This window comes from Rhineura floridana, chromosome 6, assembly GCF_030035675.1.
Source record: "Rhineura floridana isolate rRhiFlo1 chromosome 6, rRhiFlo1.hap2, whole genome shotgun sequence".
NCBI lineage: Eukaryota > Metazoa > Chordata > Lepidosauria > Squamata > Rhineuridae > Rhineura > Rhineura floridana.
In genome coordinates, this window is record NC_084485.1 from 98,627,191 (window position 1) to 98,646,337 (window position 19,147).

General features: G+C 45.4%; 1 protein-coding gene across 7 annotated transcripts in view; it reads right to left on the reverse strand.

Annotated features, from left to right (window-relative positions):
* LOC133387765 (FRAS1-related extracellular matrix protein 1-like) overlaps nt 1-19,147 on the reverse strand; it is a 197,706-nt gene that overhangs the window by 44,992 nt on the left and 133,567 nt on the right. For 5 of the 7 annotated variants that reach the window (XR_009763554.1, XM_061633224.1, XM_061633227.1 and 2 more), the window contains one exon: nt 1,662-2,076. Coding sequence is in view for 4 of the 7 variants with exons in the window: in XM_061633224.1 (XP_061489208.1) it covers nt 1,662-2,076 (415 nt within the window). In the remaining 3 variants the exon portion in view is untranslated. Of the gene's footprint in view, nt 1-1,661; nt 2,077-19,147 lie in introns of those variants that run through there. The other 2 variants (XR_009763555.1, XM_061633228.1) reach the window with 1 other exon arrangement.

Sequence of the window (19,147 nt, forward strand, 5' to 3'; positions counted from 1 at the left end):
ACAAAGTAAAAAAAAAAGCACAGGATCAAGTTATACACATTGCAGCTTTTCACAGTAAACAGAAATACCCATTTCACATTTTAACATGTAAAAGCCTATTTTAAAATGCAAGCTTCTCCGAAGACTGTTCAATAAGCCATGACAAAACTGGGTTATTCAATAATACACCCCTAAAACAGGAACAGCAAACCACAAAAAGCAAAGACCTAAATAGATTGAACCTGATCGCCCAGTGAGATTTTGGAGAGTTTGACCATAGTTAAGACCATAGTTAGTTAGGGATCAGTTAAATGCCGTTGAGAATTTGACCGCATTTGGTCAGAAACACACTCTCACATGAGACTGGTCAAACCAATCTTTCTGAAACACTGATTTCTGAACTTTTGCCAGAGGTGTCTCTCTCTGGTGGCCACCAAGGCTGATTTACCAGACATGTTGAGCTTCTCAGTCCTGAATAAGCAGTTAACTGTGTACCCAATGTCAAGGAGCAGGTTTAAAGGCACAGAGCTAAATTTCACCAATAAACTGAAGCACTTAGATATTCACTCCATAGAAATCAAAGCCAACTCATGTAACCTATTTAGAGGGTTGTTTTGGATGTTCACATCCATCTCCAACCATCCCATGGATGTAGATTCCAATTAGGATCACTGTAACACTCCAAAAAGACTGTTTGTGGTTCGAGTAATCGGGTGCTCCAGACAACTCCTGTACCTTTAATGGCTTATTAGGAGATGCAATTTTGGCAGATGTGGCATAAGGAAAACTGAACCTGTCCCAAATCCCTCTTCTGTGCTATTATTAAAGGTGTGTAAACCCTGTCCTCCTTTGTATCTGCTCACTCTATGTTGGGCCCACACTGGTTTGCTTAGATTACCATTTCTATCCTATGCTGTGTCCTCCTAGCTTCAGACCCAGTTAGAATAGAATGGTTTGGATTCAGATTTCCCATAAGCAGAACTCTAATCACAGGACACTCCTGCAGGACGAAGAGGGAGGTGGTGACTTTAGCTGATTCCTCCTTCCCCCTGCAGCCCCTTGCTCTATGAAAATCTGCCCTGGAGGATTGGGGGAGCCTCCAGAACAGTATGGGAGTTAGTACTTGAGGCTGCAAGGGTAAGCAGGAATCTGTGGAAATTGCCTCTCTCCCTCTTCTTCCAGTGGGAGCTTTTGCTGACTGAGTCCTTTCATGAACTAGCCACAATAACTATGTTCTACCTCCACTGTAGGATACAGTGTTTCTCTGAATGCCTCACAGTGGGGAGAGTGTTATTGTGCTCAGGTCTTCTTTTGCGCTTCCCATGGGCATCTGGTTGCCCACTGTGAGAATAGGATGCTGGACTAAACATGCCATTGGCCTGATCCAGTTGGCTCTTCTTATATTCATGGACAGAAGGGATACTCTGGACCGATGTCTTGAGCCCAATTTCAACCTCAACTTGTGATAGGATAAATATGTCGCATGATTATTTCTTGGGAGTGCAGTTTGCTGGTGAAATTATACATTGTGGTGAAAGCAGCTATTTACCATATCAAGCAACTTGTTTGTTCTCAACTTTTCCATCCCAGGTGGTAAAATACTGTGTTACCTGGTGTGGATGCATTTATAAGAAATATTTACCATGTTTAGAAAGAAGAAATGTATTCCAAATCATACTCACCTGTATTGCAAATTCTGTGGGGTTGTCTCTCAATTGTCCATTGACCAAATATCCATGATTGACTTTGTCTGTCGCTATAAATGAGAATTTATCAATTTGTCCAGCCCCTCCATTATGTTTGTAGTACACTTTTGTATTATCCACATCCAGCTGTGTAAACTGGCCCCAGTGTATGATAGTCTCTTTCATGTATAAATGTCCATATTGTGGATACTGTGTGATGATATATGTGAGGTTTTTTACTGGACTGTCTACATCTGTAAGCTGAAGAATATCTCTAGTTAAAAATCCTTTACTTCCTTCCACAACATGGAGTCCTTTGTTCTTAAGCAGCGTAGGCGGAATCTGGTCAGTGTGTTCAATTTTCAATTCTAGCAGGCCTTTTTTCTCCATATGACCATTACTGATGATAAAACTGTTTCAGAAAAAAAAAGGTGAGAGCAAATTATTTATTTTTAAAAATATTGTTGCGTTGTTACACGTGACATTCAACAGAATTTAATAGCAATGCCAAGCTCCAGGTTTTGGGGGACCCTTGGGCATTATGATACTCTCAGTGGGCTTCGCTGTGTGAGTGTGGCCACCTCACCACTGCTATGGTTGCTGCCCATTCGTTGCTTTGCCCTCTGGACTTACATCCACTGCTTCACAAACAGAGAGCACAAAGAAGGGCAACAGATGAGAGGTACATGAGATGCACATTTTTTGAGCAACTGAAAAGATGACTGTACACGTGGACATCACCAAATGGTCAATACAGGAATCAAACTGATTATGTAATTAGTAGCAGAAGATGGAGAAGTTCCAAACTTTCTGCGAAAACAAGACCAGAAGCAGACTGCGGTACAGATCATGAACTGGTCATATAGAAAATCAGAGTAAAGCTAAAGAACAACAACAAAGCGATCATAATGCCAAAATACAATTTAAATAACACCCCAGAAGCATATAAAGATCAAATAAGGAACAGATTTGAGGTTTTAAACTTAGTTGACAGAGAACCAGAAGAACTATGGAGTGAAGTCAGAGCATTATCAGGGAAGAATGCAAAAAGACAATACCTCTAATTAAAAAGAGAGAAAGACCTCAATGGATGACTGAAGAAACTCTTTAAATGGTTAAAGAGAGAAGGAAAGGAAAAGGAAAAGGAGATAGAAACAGTCAGAACCCTAAATGCAACAATACAGCAACTAGTATGTAGGGACAAAGAACTATTACAATAGTTATTATATAGAAATAGAATGCAACAAAAAGGGAAGACCAAGAGCCCTATTCCAAAAGATTAGAGAAATGAAAGGGAAATTTAAACCATGAGTAGGGATGTTGAATAATCAACAGCTGAATAATCAACTGACTGACCGAGATTAAATAAAAGGAAGATAGAAGCAATACACTGAAGAACTCTATCAAAGAGATGTCAGGATGACAGATTCATTCACGGAGGAACCATATGATGAAGAACCAGAGATTTTAGAATGTGGGATAAAAGCTGTTCTTAAAAAAATTGGAAGAAACAAATCACCAGCAACAGATGACATACCAATAGAGTTGCTACAAGCTCCTGAGACTGAATCTGTCCATATTTTGACAAAAATTTGTCAAGAAATATGGAAAACTAAACAATGGCCCACAGACTGCAGTGGGTTGGTGTCACCCAGTGCGGTAACTCCTTGGTGAGCCCCCAAATGTCCTGCTGAGCGTGTGCATGCATGTGCGTGCGCACAAGGCCAGCCACCCATGCCCCTGGGAGGGCGCGTGCCAGAGGGGCACCCAGCTGGAGAAGCAGGCCTGGGAATGCCGGTGCGCCTCCCTCGACCCGCCGATGCTGCTCCCGGTCTTGCCTGCCCGCCTTGCCTGCCTCCAAGGAGGAGTTGGCTGCTCTGACGCCAACCCGGAGCTCTTCTCAGCTCCTTTGCCGGGCAACTGCGTGGGCGCCCTGCCCTGTGACGGGGCGGCTCTGGGTGTCACCCCCCCATGGTGTCACCCGGGTGCAGTCCGCACACCCCGCACCCTGCTAGTGATGCCACTGACAGACTGGAAGCGTTCCATATATATCCCAATTCCAAAGAAAGGGGATCCCAGAGAATGCAGTAATTATCATACTATTGCCTTAATATCCCATGCAAGTAAAGTAATGCTCAAGATCTACAACAAAGGCTCTTACCATATATGGAGCGAGAAATGCCAGATGTCCAAGATGGATTTAGAAAGGGAAGAGGCACCAGAGATCATATCGCAAACATACACTGGATAATGGAACGGAGCAAGGAATTTCAGAAGAAAATCACACTGTGTTTTATAGATTACAGCAAAGCCTTTGACTGTGTAGATCATGAAAAACTATGGAATGCTTTAAAAGAAATGGGGGTGCCACAGCATCTGATTGTCCTGATGCGCAACCTATAATCTGGACAAGAGGCTACTGGAAGGACAGAATATGGAGAAACCGATTGGTTCCCAATCGGAAAGGATGTGAGACAGGGGTATATTTTATCACCCTACTTGTTTAATCTGCAGAACCTACCATATGAGATCCAGTGCCTGCAAGGGAAGAGGACCATCACCGCCCAGGGAGGGAGAGCCATCTGCCTGCTTTGCTGCTGCTGCTGCTGCTTGGCCAACATCTCTGCTCTCTCCTTCTTGGGCTCCTGCTCTGCACGTGGGCACCTTGCAGGACCAGGCTCCAGGTACTCAGCCAGCTGTGCCTGATACTGTTCCACCTGTCCCTTCTCTGGAGGGGATATATAAGCCGGCTGGCTGAGAGGGCTTGGGAGATCCAGTGCCTGCAAGGGAAGAGGACCATCACCGGGAGGGAGAGCCATCTGCCTGCTTTGCTGCTGCTGCTTGGCTGGTGTCTCTGCTCTCTCCTTCTTGGGCTCCTGCTCTGCACGTGGGCACCTTGCAGGACCAGGCCCCAGGTGGCGTTTTACATGGGAAGAAGAACGGTCTTAGAGCTGGCGTTTGGGCGCACAGAATACAGGACTGTGTCTTCTGTGTGGGTTTGAAGTGGATGAATGGGTGTTATATGAGTGTATGTTATAATAATAATAATAATAATAATAATAATAATAATAATAATAATAATAATAATAATAATAAAATTTTATTTAGCAGACGCCCATCTGTCCGACTGAACAGACACTCTGGGCGACATACAATATAAAATACAATCTGCTCATATACATAATCATCACATTATTAATATCATAACATCTCATCTGAAGACCATCTTACATTAATACAGTGTAAAACCTAACCCACCCCAGAGATCCCATAGGCCTGCCTGAAGAGCCAGGTCTTCAAGGCTCGGCAAAAAGTCAACAGGGAGGGGCATGCCGAAGGTCAAAGGGAAGTAATTTCCAGAGGGTGGGGGTCACGATCGAAAAAGCCCTCTCCCTGGTCCGCACCAACCTAGCTGTCTTAGTCGGTGGGACCGAGAGAAGGTCCTGTGAGGCTGATCTTGTTTGGCGGCATATTTGGTGATACTGGAGGTGCTCCTTCAGATAAACTGGGCCGGAACCGTATAGAGTTTTAAAGGTTAAAACCAACACCTTGAATTGGGCCCGGTATACAACTGGCAACCAGTGTAAATCAATCAACACTGGGGTGATATGATCGCAGCTGCGGGTCTGCTTTATTAAGCGTGCCGCCGCGTTTTGTACCTGCTGGAGTTTCCGGACCGTCTTCAAGGGTAACCCCATGTAGAGCGCATTACAGTAGTCTAATTGAGAGGAGATCAGGGCATGTATCACTCGTGGGAGCAGATGTATGGGAAGATAGGGTCGCAGCCTCAGTACTAGATGAAGTTGGTACCAAGCTGCCTGGCTCACTGCAGAAACCTGAGCCTCCATAGACAGCTGGGAGTCCAAGATGACCCCGAGACTGTGGACCTGGTCCTTCAGGGGCAAACTCACCCCATTAAGTATCAGGTCAAAATCACCCAACCTTCCCTTGTCCCCCACTAGTAATACCTCAGTCTTATCGGGGTTCAGCTTCAGCCTGTTCTCTCCCATCCATCCACTTATGGACTCCAGGCACTTGGACAAGGTATCCACAGCCAACTCTGGTGAAGATTTAAATGAGAGATAGAGCTGCGTGTCATCCGCATATTGGTGACACTGCAGCCCAAAACTCCTGATGATGGCTCCCAGCAGTTTCATATAAATGTTAAATAGCATGGGAGAGAGGATAGAACCCTGTGGCACACCACAGTTGAGGGGCCAAGGGTCTGAAACCTCATCCCCCAACACTACCCGTTGATATCTACCGGAGAGATAGGAACGGAACCACTGTAAAACAGTGCCTCCTATTCCCAGTCCCTCCAGGCGACTCAACAGGATACCGTGGTCGACGGTATCGAAAGCCGCTGAGAGGTCCAGGGGGACGAGGAAGGTATGTTCTCCCCTATCCAACGCCCTCCTCATATCATCCACCAGAGCGACCAAGGCTGTTTCAGTTCCGTGTCCAGTCCTGAAGCCCGACTGGAAAGGATCTAAATAATCTGCTTCCTCCAAGTGTGTCTGTAGCTGCTTTGCCACCACACGCTCAATTACCTTGCCCAAGAATGGTAAACTGGAGACTGGGCGAAAGTTGTTTAAATCTTGGGGATCCAAGGAGGGCTTTTTCAGAATAGGTCTTATCACTGCCTCCTTGAGGGGCAATGGCATTACACCCTCCTCCAAGGATGCATTTACCATTGCCTTGATCCCATTGCCCAGTCTCTCTTTACAGCTCATAACGAGCCATGAAGGGCAAGGATCAAGTAAGCAAGTGGTTGGTTTTACAGTAGAGAGCACCTTGTCCACTTCATCAGAGAGAAGAGGCTGAAACCAATCCCAGCAGACCGGATTGCAACTGGCCGCCTCTGGACCCCTGCTTGTAACCACGACGTACGGAATCTTGTCCTTTAGGTGCTCGATTTTATCGGCAAAGTGTTTAACAAATGTGTCACAGGAGGCTTTTGATTGTTCCATAGGTTCCTGCGCTACTGGACCAACCAGGCTTCGGACCACTTGGAACAACCTCCTGGGACAGCACTCTGCCGACGCAATAGAGGCAGCAAAGAATTGCCTCTTTGCTGCCTTTGTTGCCTGCTGGTAGGCCGCTATTGCCGCTCTAACCAGTGTCCGATCACCATCAGTGCACGATTTCCGCCATCGGCGCTCTAGTCGTCTCACTTCCTGCCTCAGACTGCGTAACCGCGGTGTATACCAGGGTGCAGTCTGAGTTCTATTCAGGAGAAGAGGACGTTTCGGTGCCACCCGGTCTATTGCCCTAGTGATCTCCCTATTCCACTCCATCACCAGGGCTTCGACCGGGTGGCCTTCAGTTAGCTCCAGATCACCCAGCGCATTTAGGAATCCAATAGGCTCCATCATGCGTCTGGGGCGGACCATCCTAATAGGTCCTTGTCCCCTGCGGAGGGTGTGCGGCACAGAGAGATCCAATTTCACCAGGTAGTGATCTGACCATGACACAGGGCTAGAAGAAACAGTCCCCATCTTCAGATCACTTTCCTTCTCTCCCGCGACAAATACAAGGTCAATGGTATGGCCGGCTACATGGGTGGGACCCATATTACTTAGGTGCAGTTCCCATGAAGTCATGGTTTCAATGAAATCCTGAGGGGCTCCAGTGAGAATGGCCTCGGCATGCACGTTGAAATCCCCCAAAACCAATAAGTTCGGGGTAAACAACCATACAGCCGCGACCACCTCGAGCACCTCGGCCAGGGAGTCTGCCGTGCAGCGGGGTGGGCGGTACATCAGCAGAATTCCTAAACTGCCCTTTGGTCCCAACCTCCAGTACATACAATCAACAAACTTGGTCTCGTGGAGAGGAGGTCTGGTGAAAACCAAGGACTCTCGATAAATAACTGCCACACCCCCTCCCCGCCTACCAATCCTCGGCTGCTGTGCATATCGGAAACCCGCTGGACACATGGCCTCAAGTATAGGAGCCGAGGCCTCGTCCAGCCAGGTCTCAGTAATGCACGCCAGGTGTTGTGAGTGAATGTGTATTTTTATGTATATGAGTTTTTTGTATTTATAGTTTATCATGTGCCTCGGGAAGAGATTTTATCATCAAGAGGGGAGACCTGAGGGGGCCCCAATTGCCGTAGTGACGGGTAGAGGAAGGTATGGTGATATGAGAGGGACGTGCCAGTTAGGAGAACGTGGCCCAGACATGTAGTGGCTGTGCCGCGTTCTGGTCCTTCTCATACCCGCAGGGTTGTTGGTTGTCCTATCAGCCAACTCTCAGATCTCCAGTTGCTGCTCTTTAATGCCAGATCGGTACATAATAAAACCTCCCTCGTCCATGATTTGATTGTGGACGAGGTGGCCGATCTGGCTTGTATAACCGAGACCTGGGTGGGCGAACAGGGAGGAGTTAGTCTCTCCCAGCTCTGCCCACCGGGGTATCTGGTTCAGCATCATGGTAGATCTGAGGGTCGGGGAGGTGGGGTTGCTGTGGTCTATAAGAGTTCCATCTCACTCACCAAGCACCATGTCCATGCAATCACTGGTCTGGAGTGTTTGCACCTTGTGCTGGGCCAGAGGGACAGACTGGGAATCCTTTTGGTGTACCGCCCACCTTGCTGCCCAATGGCTTCCCTAACTGAGCTGACGAAAGTGGTCTTGGAGGTACTGTTGAGATCCCCCAGACTATTAGTACTGGGAGATCTCAACATTCATGCTGAGGCTACTTTGTCTGGGGCAGCTCAGGACTTCATGGCCGCCATGACAACCATGGGGCTGTCTCAATATGTTAGTGCCCAACACATACATCGGGGCATACTCTTGACATGGTCTTTGCTATTGGACATGGGGATAGTGATCTGGATGTGGGGAGTTTTACATCTCTCCCGTTGTCATGGACAGATCATTGCTTGCTGAAGTTTAGACTTTCAGTAGCCTTTTCCCTCTGCAAGGGTGGGGGACCTATTAAATTGGTCCACCCCCAGAGACTAATGAATTCTGAAGGTTTTCAAAAGGCTCTGGGGGTTTTTCCGGCTGATAAGACTGGCGCTCCTGTCGAAGCCCTGGCCGATCTGTGGAATACAGAGATGACCCGGGCTGTTGACACGATCGCTCCTGCGCGCCCTCTCCTCTGTAGAGCTCATACAGCTCCTTGGTATACTCCGGAGCTGAGAGCGATGAAACAAGACAGGAGGCGGCTTGAGCAGAGATGGAGACAAACTCCCTGTCAGCTCTACACTGCCTCAGCAGTGTCAGGGGGGGCTGGAAATTCCTGGTCTTTGGCAGGGAAGGAAAGTCCTTAGCCAGCAGTCGGGTTGTAAATCTGCCAGGCCTATCCGAAGCGTACTTGCCAAGTCAGAAGTCCAGAAGCGAGGTCAGTGGAGGTCCGGGATCAATTGCCAAGGAGGTCAGTCAAAGAGATGCTGCAGGGAAACTAGGTCTACACAAAGCCATGCCTGACGTTGCAGTCAGCAACAAGCTGCAGCCAAGGTGTGCCTTATAAAGAGCAGGATGGACAGCAGGTGTGAGCCCTCAGTGTTTGGGCCTTAAGGAGACAGGCCTGCCTCTCTTCTGCCTGACCTTCTGCTGTCTACGTTCTGCAGGTGAGGGGGGAGTATCCTGTTCACTGTCTGTGTCTGGCTGCAGGGCCTCTGCTGTCCCTGGGGTGCTCTGCAGCTGAGGGGCAGAAGGAGCTGGATTCTCAGGATGCTGCTCCGTGTCTCCTGCTGCTCCTGGGTCTGCTGCTGTTACTCCCGAGTCGTCCTCATCTGAGGAGTCCTCTGACGGGGCCATGACACTCCCGACGAATGCAATTATGAGCTGGTTCGTGCTTCTACTAAGCTCTATGTAGGAGCGGTGAGGGCGGCAAAAAAACAACATTTCGCCGCCACTATTCAGTCATTTCTCTCACGCCCACGGGAGCTTTTTAAAGTGGTTCGTGGCCTACTCCATCCAGGCCTACAAGATACGGCAGATACATCGGTAGCTCAATGTAATAAATTTGCTGAACACTTCCAGCATAAGATCTCATGCATTCGCTGGGACTTAGACTCCTATTTAATAGCAGTTAATCCTACTGAGGTGTCCGGAGCACAGTCTTGTCATGTTTTGTTGGATGAGTTTCAGTTGGTTCAGTTCGAGGACGTGGACAAGGTGCTTGGACAGGTTCGTGCAACCACTTCGGTACTGGATCCTTGCCCCTCTTGGCTAATTAAAACTAGCAAGGAAGGAACAGTTGGCTGGGCCAAGGAAGTGATTAATGCCTCTTTATGAGAGGGAGTGGTCCCTGGCTGTCTGAAAGAGGCGGCAGTGAGACCACTCCTGAAAAAACCTTCCTTGGACCCAGAGGATTTCAGCAGCTACAGACCAGTAGCCAATGTTCCGTTCCTGGGCAAGATCCTGGAACGTGTGGTTGCTGACCAGCTCCAGGCGCTATTGGATGAAACCGATTATCTAGATCCATTTCAATTGGGCTTCAGGCCTGGTTTTGGCACTGAGACTGCCTTGGTCGCCCTGTTTGATGACCTATGTCGGGAGAGAGACAGAGGGACTGTAACTCTGTTGATTCTCCTTGACCTCTCAGTGGCTTTTGATACCATCGACCATGGTATCCTTCTGGAGAGGCTTGCGGAATTGGGAGTTGGAGGCACTGCTTGGCAGTGGTTCCGCTCCTACTTGGCGGGTCGTCTCCAGAAGATAGTGCTTGGGGAACATTGCTCGACACCGTGGGTTCTCCAATGTGGGGTCCCACAGGGTTCGGTTCTGTCTCCCATGCTTTTTAACATTTATATGAAGCCGCTGGGGGCGGTCATCAGGAGTTTTGGAGTGCGTTGTCATCAGTATGCTGATGACACGCAGCTCTACTTCTCCTTTACATCTTCTTCAGGTGAGGCAGTCAACGTGCTGAACCGTTGCCTGGCTGCGACAATGGACTGGATGAGAACTAACAAACTGAGACTCAATCCTGACAAGACTGAGATGCTGTTGGTGGATGGTCTCTCTGATCGGATGGTGGATATATACCCTGTCCTGGATGGGGTTACACTCCCCCTAAAGGAACAGGTGCGTAGTCTGGGAGTCATCTTAGACTCTTCCCTCACACTTGAGGCTCATGTAGCCTCGGTGGCCCGGAATGCGTTCTACCAACTTCGGTTGGTAGCCCAGCTATGTCCCTATCTGAGTAAGGAGGACCTCACATCAGTGGTACATGCTATGGTAACCTCGTGTCTGGACTACTGCAATGCGCTTTACGTAGGGCTACCTTTGAAGACGATTCAGAAGCTACAGCTAGTGCAAAATGCGGCGGCCAGACTGCTAACAAGAACTAAGCGGTCTTAGCATATAACACCTGTGCTAGCCCGTTTGCACTGGCTTCCAATATGCTTCCGGGCCAGATTCAGAGTGTTGGTACTTACCTATAAAGCCTTATATGGCGTGGGACCACGATATCTGTCGGAACGCCTCTCCCGATATGAACCGGCCCGTACACTACGGTCTACTATGAAGGCCCTCCTCCGGGTTCCGACTCATAGGGAAGCCCGGAGAGTGGTGACAAGATCTAGGGCCTTCTCAGTGGTGGCCCCCGAACTATGGAATGGTCTCCCCAAGGAGGTGCGCCTGGCGCCGACACTATCATCTTTTCGGCGCCAGGTTAAAACCTTTCTCTTCTCTGAGGCATTTTAATTCCTGTTAATTCTAAATTATTATATTTTGATTTTAGACTGTACCGTTTTTTGTACAGTTTTGTATTGTGATATACTGTATTGTGTTATTTTTATTGTATTTTTAATGTTCACCGCCCAGAAAGCTGTTGCTAGTCGGGCGGTATATAAGCTTAATTAAATAAATAAAAAAATTAAATAAAAATATGGAAAGCTGGATTGGACCAAGATGAAGGAGGTGTGAAAATTGGAGGGAGAAATATCAATAATTTAAGCAGAGCTTGGAAAAGTTACTTTTTTAAACTACAACTCCCATCAGCCCCAGCCAGCATGGCCACTGGAGTGGGCTGATGGGAGTTGTAGTCCAAAAAAGTAACTTTTCCAAGCTCTGAATATAAGATATGCAGACGATACCATACTACTAGCAGAAACCAGTAATGATTTGAAATGAATGCTGATGAAAGTTAAAGAGGAAAGCACAAAAGCAGGACTACAGCTGAACATCAAGAAGACTAAAGTAATGACAACAGAAGATCTATGTAATAATAATAATAATAATAAAAATAAAATTTTATTTGTTAGTCGCCTATCTGTCCGAGTTAACGGACACTCTAGGCGACGTACAACAATGCAAAATACATAAATCAATATACAAATCAACAAGTCATAACATCAATTCATCTAAAACCATCCTTCAATTAATACACCATAAAACTAGTCCACCCCAGAAACCCCATAGGCCTGCCTGAATAGCCAGGTCTTTAAGGCTCGGCAAAAACCCATCAGGGAGGAGGCATGTCGAAGGTCAAAAGGAAGCGAGTTCCAGAGGGTGGGGGCCACGATCGAAAATGCCCTCTCTCTGGTCCGCACCAGCCTAGCTGTTTTAACTGGTGGGACCGAGAGAAGGTCTTGTGAGGCTGATCTTGTTTGGCGGCATAGTTGGTGATACTGGAGGCGTTCCTTCAGATAAACTGGGCCAAAACCGTATAGGGTTTTAAAGGTCAATACCAACACCTTGAATTGGGCCCGGTAAACAACTGGTAACCAGTGTAGGTCTACCAACACTGGGGTGATATGATCCCGGCAACGGCTCTGCTTTATCAAGCATGCCGCCGCATTCTGTACCAGCTGCAATTTCTGGACCGTTTTCAAGGGTAACCCCACGTAGAGCGCATTACAGTAGTCTAAGCGAGAGGAGACCAGGGCATGTATCACTCGTGGGAGCAGATGTACAGGAAGGTAGGGTCACAGCCTCTGTATCAGATGTAATTGATACCAAGCTGCCCGTCTCACTGCCGCAACCTGAGCCTCCATGGACAGCTGGGAGTCAAGAATGACCCCTAGGCTGAGGACTTGGTCCTTCATGGGTAATCTCACCCCATTAAGCACCAAGTCTAAATCTCCCAACCTTCTCCTATAACCCACAAGCAACACCTCTGTCTTGTCGGGGTTTAGCTTCAGCCTGTTCTCTCCCATCCATCCACTTACGGACTCCAGGCATTTGGACAAGGTATTCACAGCCAACTCTGGTGAGGACTTGAAGGAGAGATAGAGCTGAGTGTCATCCGCATATTGGTGACACTGCAGCCCCAAACTCCTGATGATGGCTCCCAGCGGTTTCACATAGATGTTGAATAGCATGGGGGAGAGGATAGAACCCTGTGGCACTCCACAAGTGAGAGGCCAAGGGTCTGAAACCTCATCCCCCAATGCTACCCGTTGATACCTGCTGGAGAGATAGGAACGGAACCACCGTAGAACAGTGCCCCCTATTCCTAATCCCTCCAGGCGGTTTAAGAGGATACTGTGGTCAACGGTATCGAAAGCTGCTGAGAGATCTAGGAGGACGAGGAATGTGTATTCTCCCCTATCCAACGCCCTCTTCATATCATATCATGTAACTTTAAAGTTGACAATGAGGACACTGAACTTGTCAAAGATTATCAATACCTTGACACAGTCATTAACCAAAATGGAGACAATAGTCAAGAAATCAGAAGAAGGCTGGGACTGGGGAGGGCAGCTGTGAGAGAACTAGAAAAGGTCCTCAAATGTAAAGATGTATCACTGAACACTAAAGTCAGGATCATTCAGACCATGGTATTTCCGATCTCTATGTATGGATGTGAAAGTTGAAGAGTGAAAAAAGCGGATAAGAGCAAAATCAACTCATTTGAAATGTGGTGTTGGAGGAGAGCTTTGCACATACCATGGACTGCAAAAAAGACAAAAAATTGGGTGTTAGAACAAATCAAACCAGAACTATCACTAGAAGCTAAAATGATGAAATTGAGGTTTGGGCACATCATGAGAAGACATGATTCATTAGAAAAGACAATAATGCTGGGGAAAACAGAAGGGAGTAGAAAAAGAGGAAGGCCAAACAAGAGATGGATTGATTCCACAAAGGAAGCCACAGACCTAAACTAACAAGATCTGAACAGGTGGTTCATGACAGACACTCTTGGAGTTCACTGATTCATAGGGTCGCCATAAGTCGTAATCGACTTGAAGGCAATAACAACAACAAGATGAGTTGAGGTTGTGAAGGCTCTTAGGGCTTTGGCAGGTGCACCGTATGAATGGGGTGGGGGAATTTAATTCAGTTTGCATTTAAAGACAAACCTACCTAATTGCACTTTCTGAAACAATATGTGAACCAAAACCTAGCTATCCTTCAAAATTCACACTTCTTAGAATTTTGCAGTGAAGTTTTCCAGTCACAAAAATGCATATACTAGGTTAAAGTTTGCATAAGTGCATATGTTAGTGAAAACAACATAAAAACAGGCATTATTGTAGGAAAAGGTTTTGCAAAATTTTGTATATTCGGCAAAATTGCATGCAAAATGTGTATAGTGGGAGAGATTTGCACTAAAATGCTGATGAATTTACATGAGGACTTTTTTAATGAAAACTGGAGTGGAAATGTGGAGAATTGAACTTAAGAATGGAAATACGAGAAGCAGAGAGAAACCAAAATGGACAGATTCACCCATTCCTAGCGACCAGTGATACTAACCTCTAATGTTGGTCCTGTGAATGTGCTCTTACTTTAAAGACCTAACAATCTTGGGCTGCATTCAGACTTGGGCCTTATTGCATTAGTTGAATGGATTAAAATAGTAGTGCTTCTGTCCCGATTTCTAAAATCCCTTTCACACTGCAGTACCTGTTGCGTTAAGCAACAGTAGCTTTTTCAGCTGATATACCGGCATTTTGCACAAATGTATTTCACATAGCTGCAATGAACATCATGTTTTTGTCCCTCACTCATTATACACATGTGCACTGTAGTTTCCCACTGTGTAGGAGATCTAAGATTTCATCCTGTCACCATGCGACCCCTCTCCTTTAACATCTGACTTTTTTTTTTAGTTGTATAGACACAGGATGTGTGTGGAAAATGCTGCTGCTACCTATGCCTACACTGGAATACCAATTTTCATCAGGCAAAAAAACCCCACCTGCCTAAAGGGCGGGAACGCACTGCATGCTTGGGATGCCTGTCACATGAGCAGCTGCAACTAGTAAAAAACTCCTCAGCTGAAAACTCAGTTGAAACCCATATCCTGCAGACAGCTTTGGAAACAAAGCAATAAAAGCTTGTGAAACACAGAACTTTGGAAGCAACTTTATATTGAACCAGACCGTTATTCCATCTATCTCAGGACTGTCTCAGGTTTCAGACAAAAGGCTTTTCCAGACCTACTTGGAGATGCCCAGGATTGAACCTGGGACCTTCTGCAAGCAAAATGTGCTCTCGCACCAAGTTACATCTCTTTCCCCACCATCCTTTCTTCTGCAGTCCTAAACACATTTACTAGGGTGTTTCACTGAGTTCACTGGAAATTACTTCCAAACAAGCATGCATACACTTGCATCATAAGACTGGATATTTCCCTATTGCTTTCTTTCCTTTTGCAGGAGAGGGATTCCTGCTTCTGGTGACAGGGCCACAACTAGTATAAACTGTGGAAAGTTGGATACAATTAAGGAAGCAGGTCTTGCCCTTCCTAATGCAGGAGACTAGGAAAAACAGATAAAAGCAAAGCAGTATGTCTATATACAAGAGACCGATTTTCTAGGTGCAAGTAGGAAGAACTGTTGTTCTCCATGACTGTAATGGAGAAATGAAAACTGTACTGATACTGTAAAAACACCCCATGTGACAATATGCATTGCAAAAGCTTATATACTAGATTTCTGCAACCTGGTAGCCTACAACACTCATCAAACTCAGCCAGCAGGGCCTACAGTTAAGGATTATGGGAGTTATAATCCAAGAATGTCAGGAAGGCATTAGGTTGGGGAAGGCTGCTGTATAAGCAATGGTAGCAGAAGCAGGAATTCCAGCAACATTACATGACTAGTGCCCCTGTGGACCTTTAAAGGGGTGGAGTGAGGGGATGGCTAACCCAGGTGCTGGTTCTGCAGACTATGAAATGTCTCACAGTCGGTGGTGACTGGTGCTCAATGAGACTGGTAGGGCAGAAGGAAACTAGACAACAGAAAGTGGAGCCAGAGCCAATGGCAGGCAGAGTACTCTCTGACTAACTGTAAGTAAGAAGGCAGGCATGCGAGGGCTGGCTGAAGGCAGACTGAGGTTGGTGGGGCAGTGCTCTATTCACCCTAATGGGCCAGCCACCACTCCTCATAGTCTTGAGGGGAGTTCTTGTCATCTGCCTCTATGCAAAACATTTTTCAGTTGTGTCATACCTCTGTGTTTCTCATTTTTTGTTCCATCACTGGAAACACTGTCTCTCCCCCTACCTGCAACCCTATGAGAACCGCTGCTTTTTTTCAACACATGTTTTGTACCCTCTGTTGACATTTTTCAGCAGGTTGTAAGAACACACAAGCATTCTGCAGTCATATCACCACTATACATAGATGCCATTATGCTGAGCACTGAGCATGAACGGCTGGCAGAGCATACCTGACAGTGTTTACAGAAGTAGGAGCCAAAGAGAAAAAGCAGAAGCAGCAACAGGAGAAACATACAGCATTAAATAGCCCAGGTCTAAGTGTAATCTCTTGAGAAAGTCAAGGATCAGGATGTAAGAGAGAACTAAGAACAGAGCATGGCAGTAAAGAACTGTTATTTGTGCAGCAAGCAAAGTCTCTGAAGGAAACAATGCCTAATACTTCAGTGGAGGCAGAAGAATTTCAGGGAAATGGGTTAAGATTTTGGTTAAAAAAAGTATTCCTGAAACCCCAAATTCTGTTCAATAATAATAATAATAATAATAATAATAAATAGTAGACACTGTGTACTAGCGTAGAGTAAGATAGCTAATGCAATGTCCTCCAGTTGTTGTTAGAATATAAGTCCCATCATCCCTAAAACAACATTTTGAGGGCACCATGTTGGCTATAACTGGGCCAGAGACCAAACTGGGATTCAGGATGTTCCATGTTTTAAGCCTCACTTCTGCCATAAATTGATTAGGTGGCCATAGTTAGGCATCACAATCTGTCAGCCTTAGCTTGCCATCTGTAATATGGGAATTATGACCTATCTGATAGGGTTGTTGTAATGTTGTTCTGGTCATAAATGAGAAGTGATATGAACTCTCTAAAGCTGCAGTCCTATACTTAATTGGGAGTATATCCCATTGACCTCAATGAAGCTTTTTATTGAGTAGACAGGATTATACTGTGAAGATCTAAATGCTACTTGTTATCTGTTATTTACATGCAGCACTGAAACACAGAAAAGTGCCCCACAGGACAATGTTTTAGTATAGGATCTTGGGAATTTGTCAGTGGATATTCCCATCATGTTCTGTGCCCTCAATATGCTGTTCATTTGCCTCTTTTTCAGAAACACTGTTTAATTTTTCTCACTGTTTTCTTTTCAACAAATACCCAAGAAATTATTCAGACACAAAGCTTGGGAGACTTTATGTCTTTAGGCACATTAGTTAATTTCTTTATAGCTACTTTTAGGCATCTCTGTATGTCAATCTCTGCTGCTTCTCTAGATACTTCTCACTCATTAGCACTAATTAAGACAAATACCGCCTGCTATTATTGCTACTTTATTACACACACACACAATTTCCAGGGGTTGCTGTAAAAAAATTAAAGTGAGGCGATAGCACTGAAGTTGCAACTTCTAACTGCTGGGCTTCTGCTGGGAGGAAGGGCAGGATATAAATTAAATAATAAATAAATTAAATAAATAACTGCAGCATGGTGCAAATACCACCTGAACCAGCTAGGAACCTGGGGCTTCCTCCATTTCTGTTATGGACGCAAAAAGAAGGCTAACACAACTGTAAGCATGTCTACTCAGTAGTAAGTCCTATTAAATTAAATGGAACTTACTCTCAAGTAGGGATGGAAAGATTAGTCTATTTTGGTTCTCTCAGTTTCTCATTTTTCCAATGTTGAATTCAAGTTCTCTACCTTTCTACCTTTTTTTTAAAAAAAATCCTCATGAAAATTCTCCACCATATTAGTGCGAATTTCTCAAAAATACGTTTTTGTAGGCAGTTTTGACAAAGGTACACGTTTTTGCAAGCCATTACTCATCATTTCATGGCTTTTTGCATGTTGTTTTTGCTCAAATTCATTTTTACCCACACTTTCCTGCAATATATGTATTTTTGTAAATGTTGCTTAGTTGGCGAACTGCATTCCAAAATTTTAATAAATGCCAATTTTGAAGGATGGCTGTGTTTCGGTTCTTATATTGCTTCAGAAATTGTGAATTTGGTAAATTCTGCTTGAAATGTGAACTGAATCAAAGTTCTCACCCATCCCTACTCTCAAGAAAATGGGGTTAGGATTACAGCCTAAGGGTTTTGAATGGGCATCTGATTTGTTCCCATCACATTCATTTTCTTTTTATAACTTTTAATGAGAACACAGGCTAGAGAAGAGCATAATCATGCCTCAACAGTGAGCTGCTTGCTCACTGAGTTGTCTTTATCCTGCTACTGACTAGCAGTGCAAGATACAGTATGTCTCCATGTGCTGCTTTTGATCTGAAATCAAGCCTTGCTTTGGACACCATACCTTTCTTCAGCTCTTAATGACTGCTTTCTCTCCTTATAGCAGACAAGGAATGATTGCCAGACCTATGCAGCAGTTGTGGTCTTTATACACCCTGGAGAAATGTTGGTGCAGTACATTTAAATTGCCCATAATTTTTCCTCCTAAATATCAAACCAATGCAGTATTTGCACCAGGAGGCAGTATCCCTTCGAATACCACTTGCTTGGAATTACTATCAATGGCTACTAATCATGATATCTATGCTTTTACTTCTTGGTTGAAGGCAGTATGCTTCTGAATGCCAGTTCCTGGAAAGCACATGAGGGAAAAGCTGGAAAGATGGAAAGCTGTTGTGTTCATGTCCTGCTTGATGGACTAGATGGGTCTTTGGCCTGACCATCAGGGCTCTTCTTATGTTATTAATACAGATAACACCACAATTCTGGCCTGCTTCAGGATATAGGTGAGTCTTTTAATGCATCAGAAGCCTCTGGGCCACCAAAGATTTGCAGGTCTTGTAAATTTACTTCAAGCTTTTCACAATAAAAAAAGAACCAAAAGTTGCTGTGCACAACAACTTTTGTTTCTCAAATTAAGGAACATCCCTGCTGAAGATGGCACATAACCATTCTGCTGTACTCAACCATTTTCTTGGATCAGTGCTCAGGGTATGCTCAGGATATTGCTTTCAGGACCTACCTAATTCACACTTTTCAAAACAGTACACAAACTGAAACACAGCCATCCTTCAAAATGTGAACTTATCCAAATTTTGCAATGCAGTTCTCCAGCCATGTAATGCATAAAAATGCATCTACTAGTGTAAAGTGTGCACACAAAT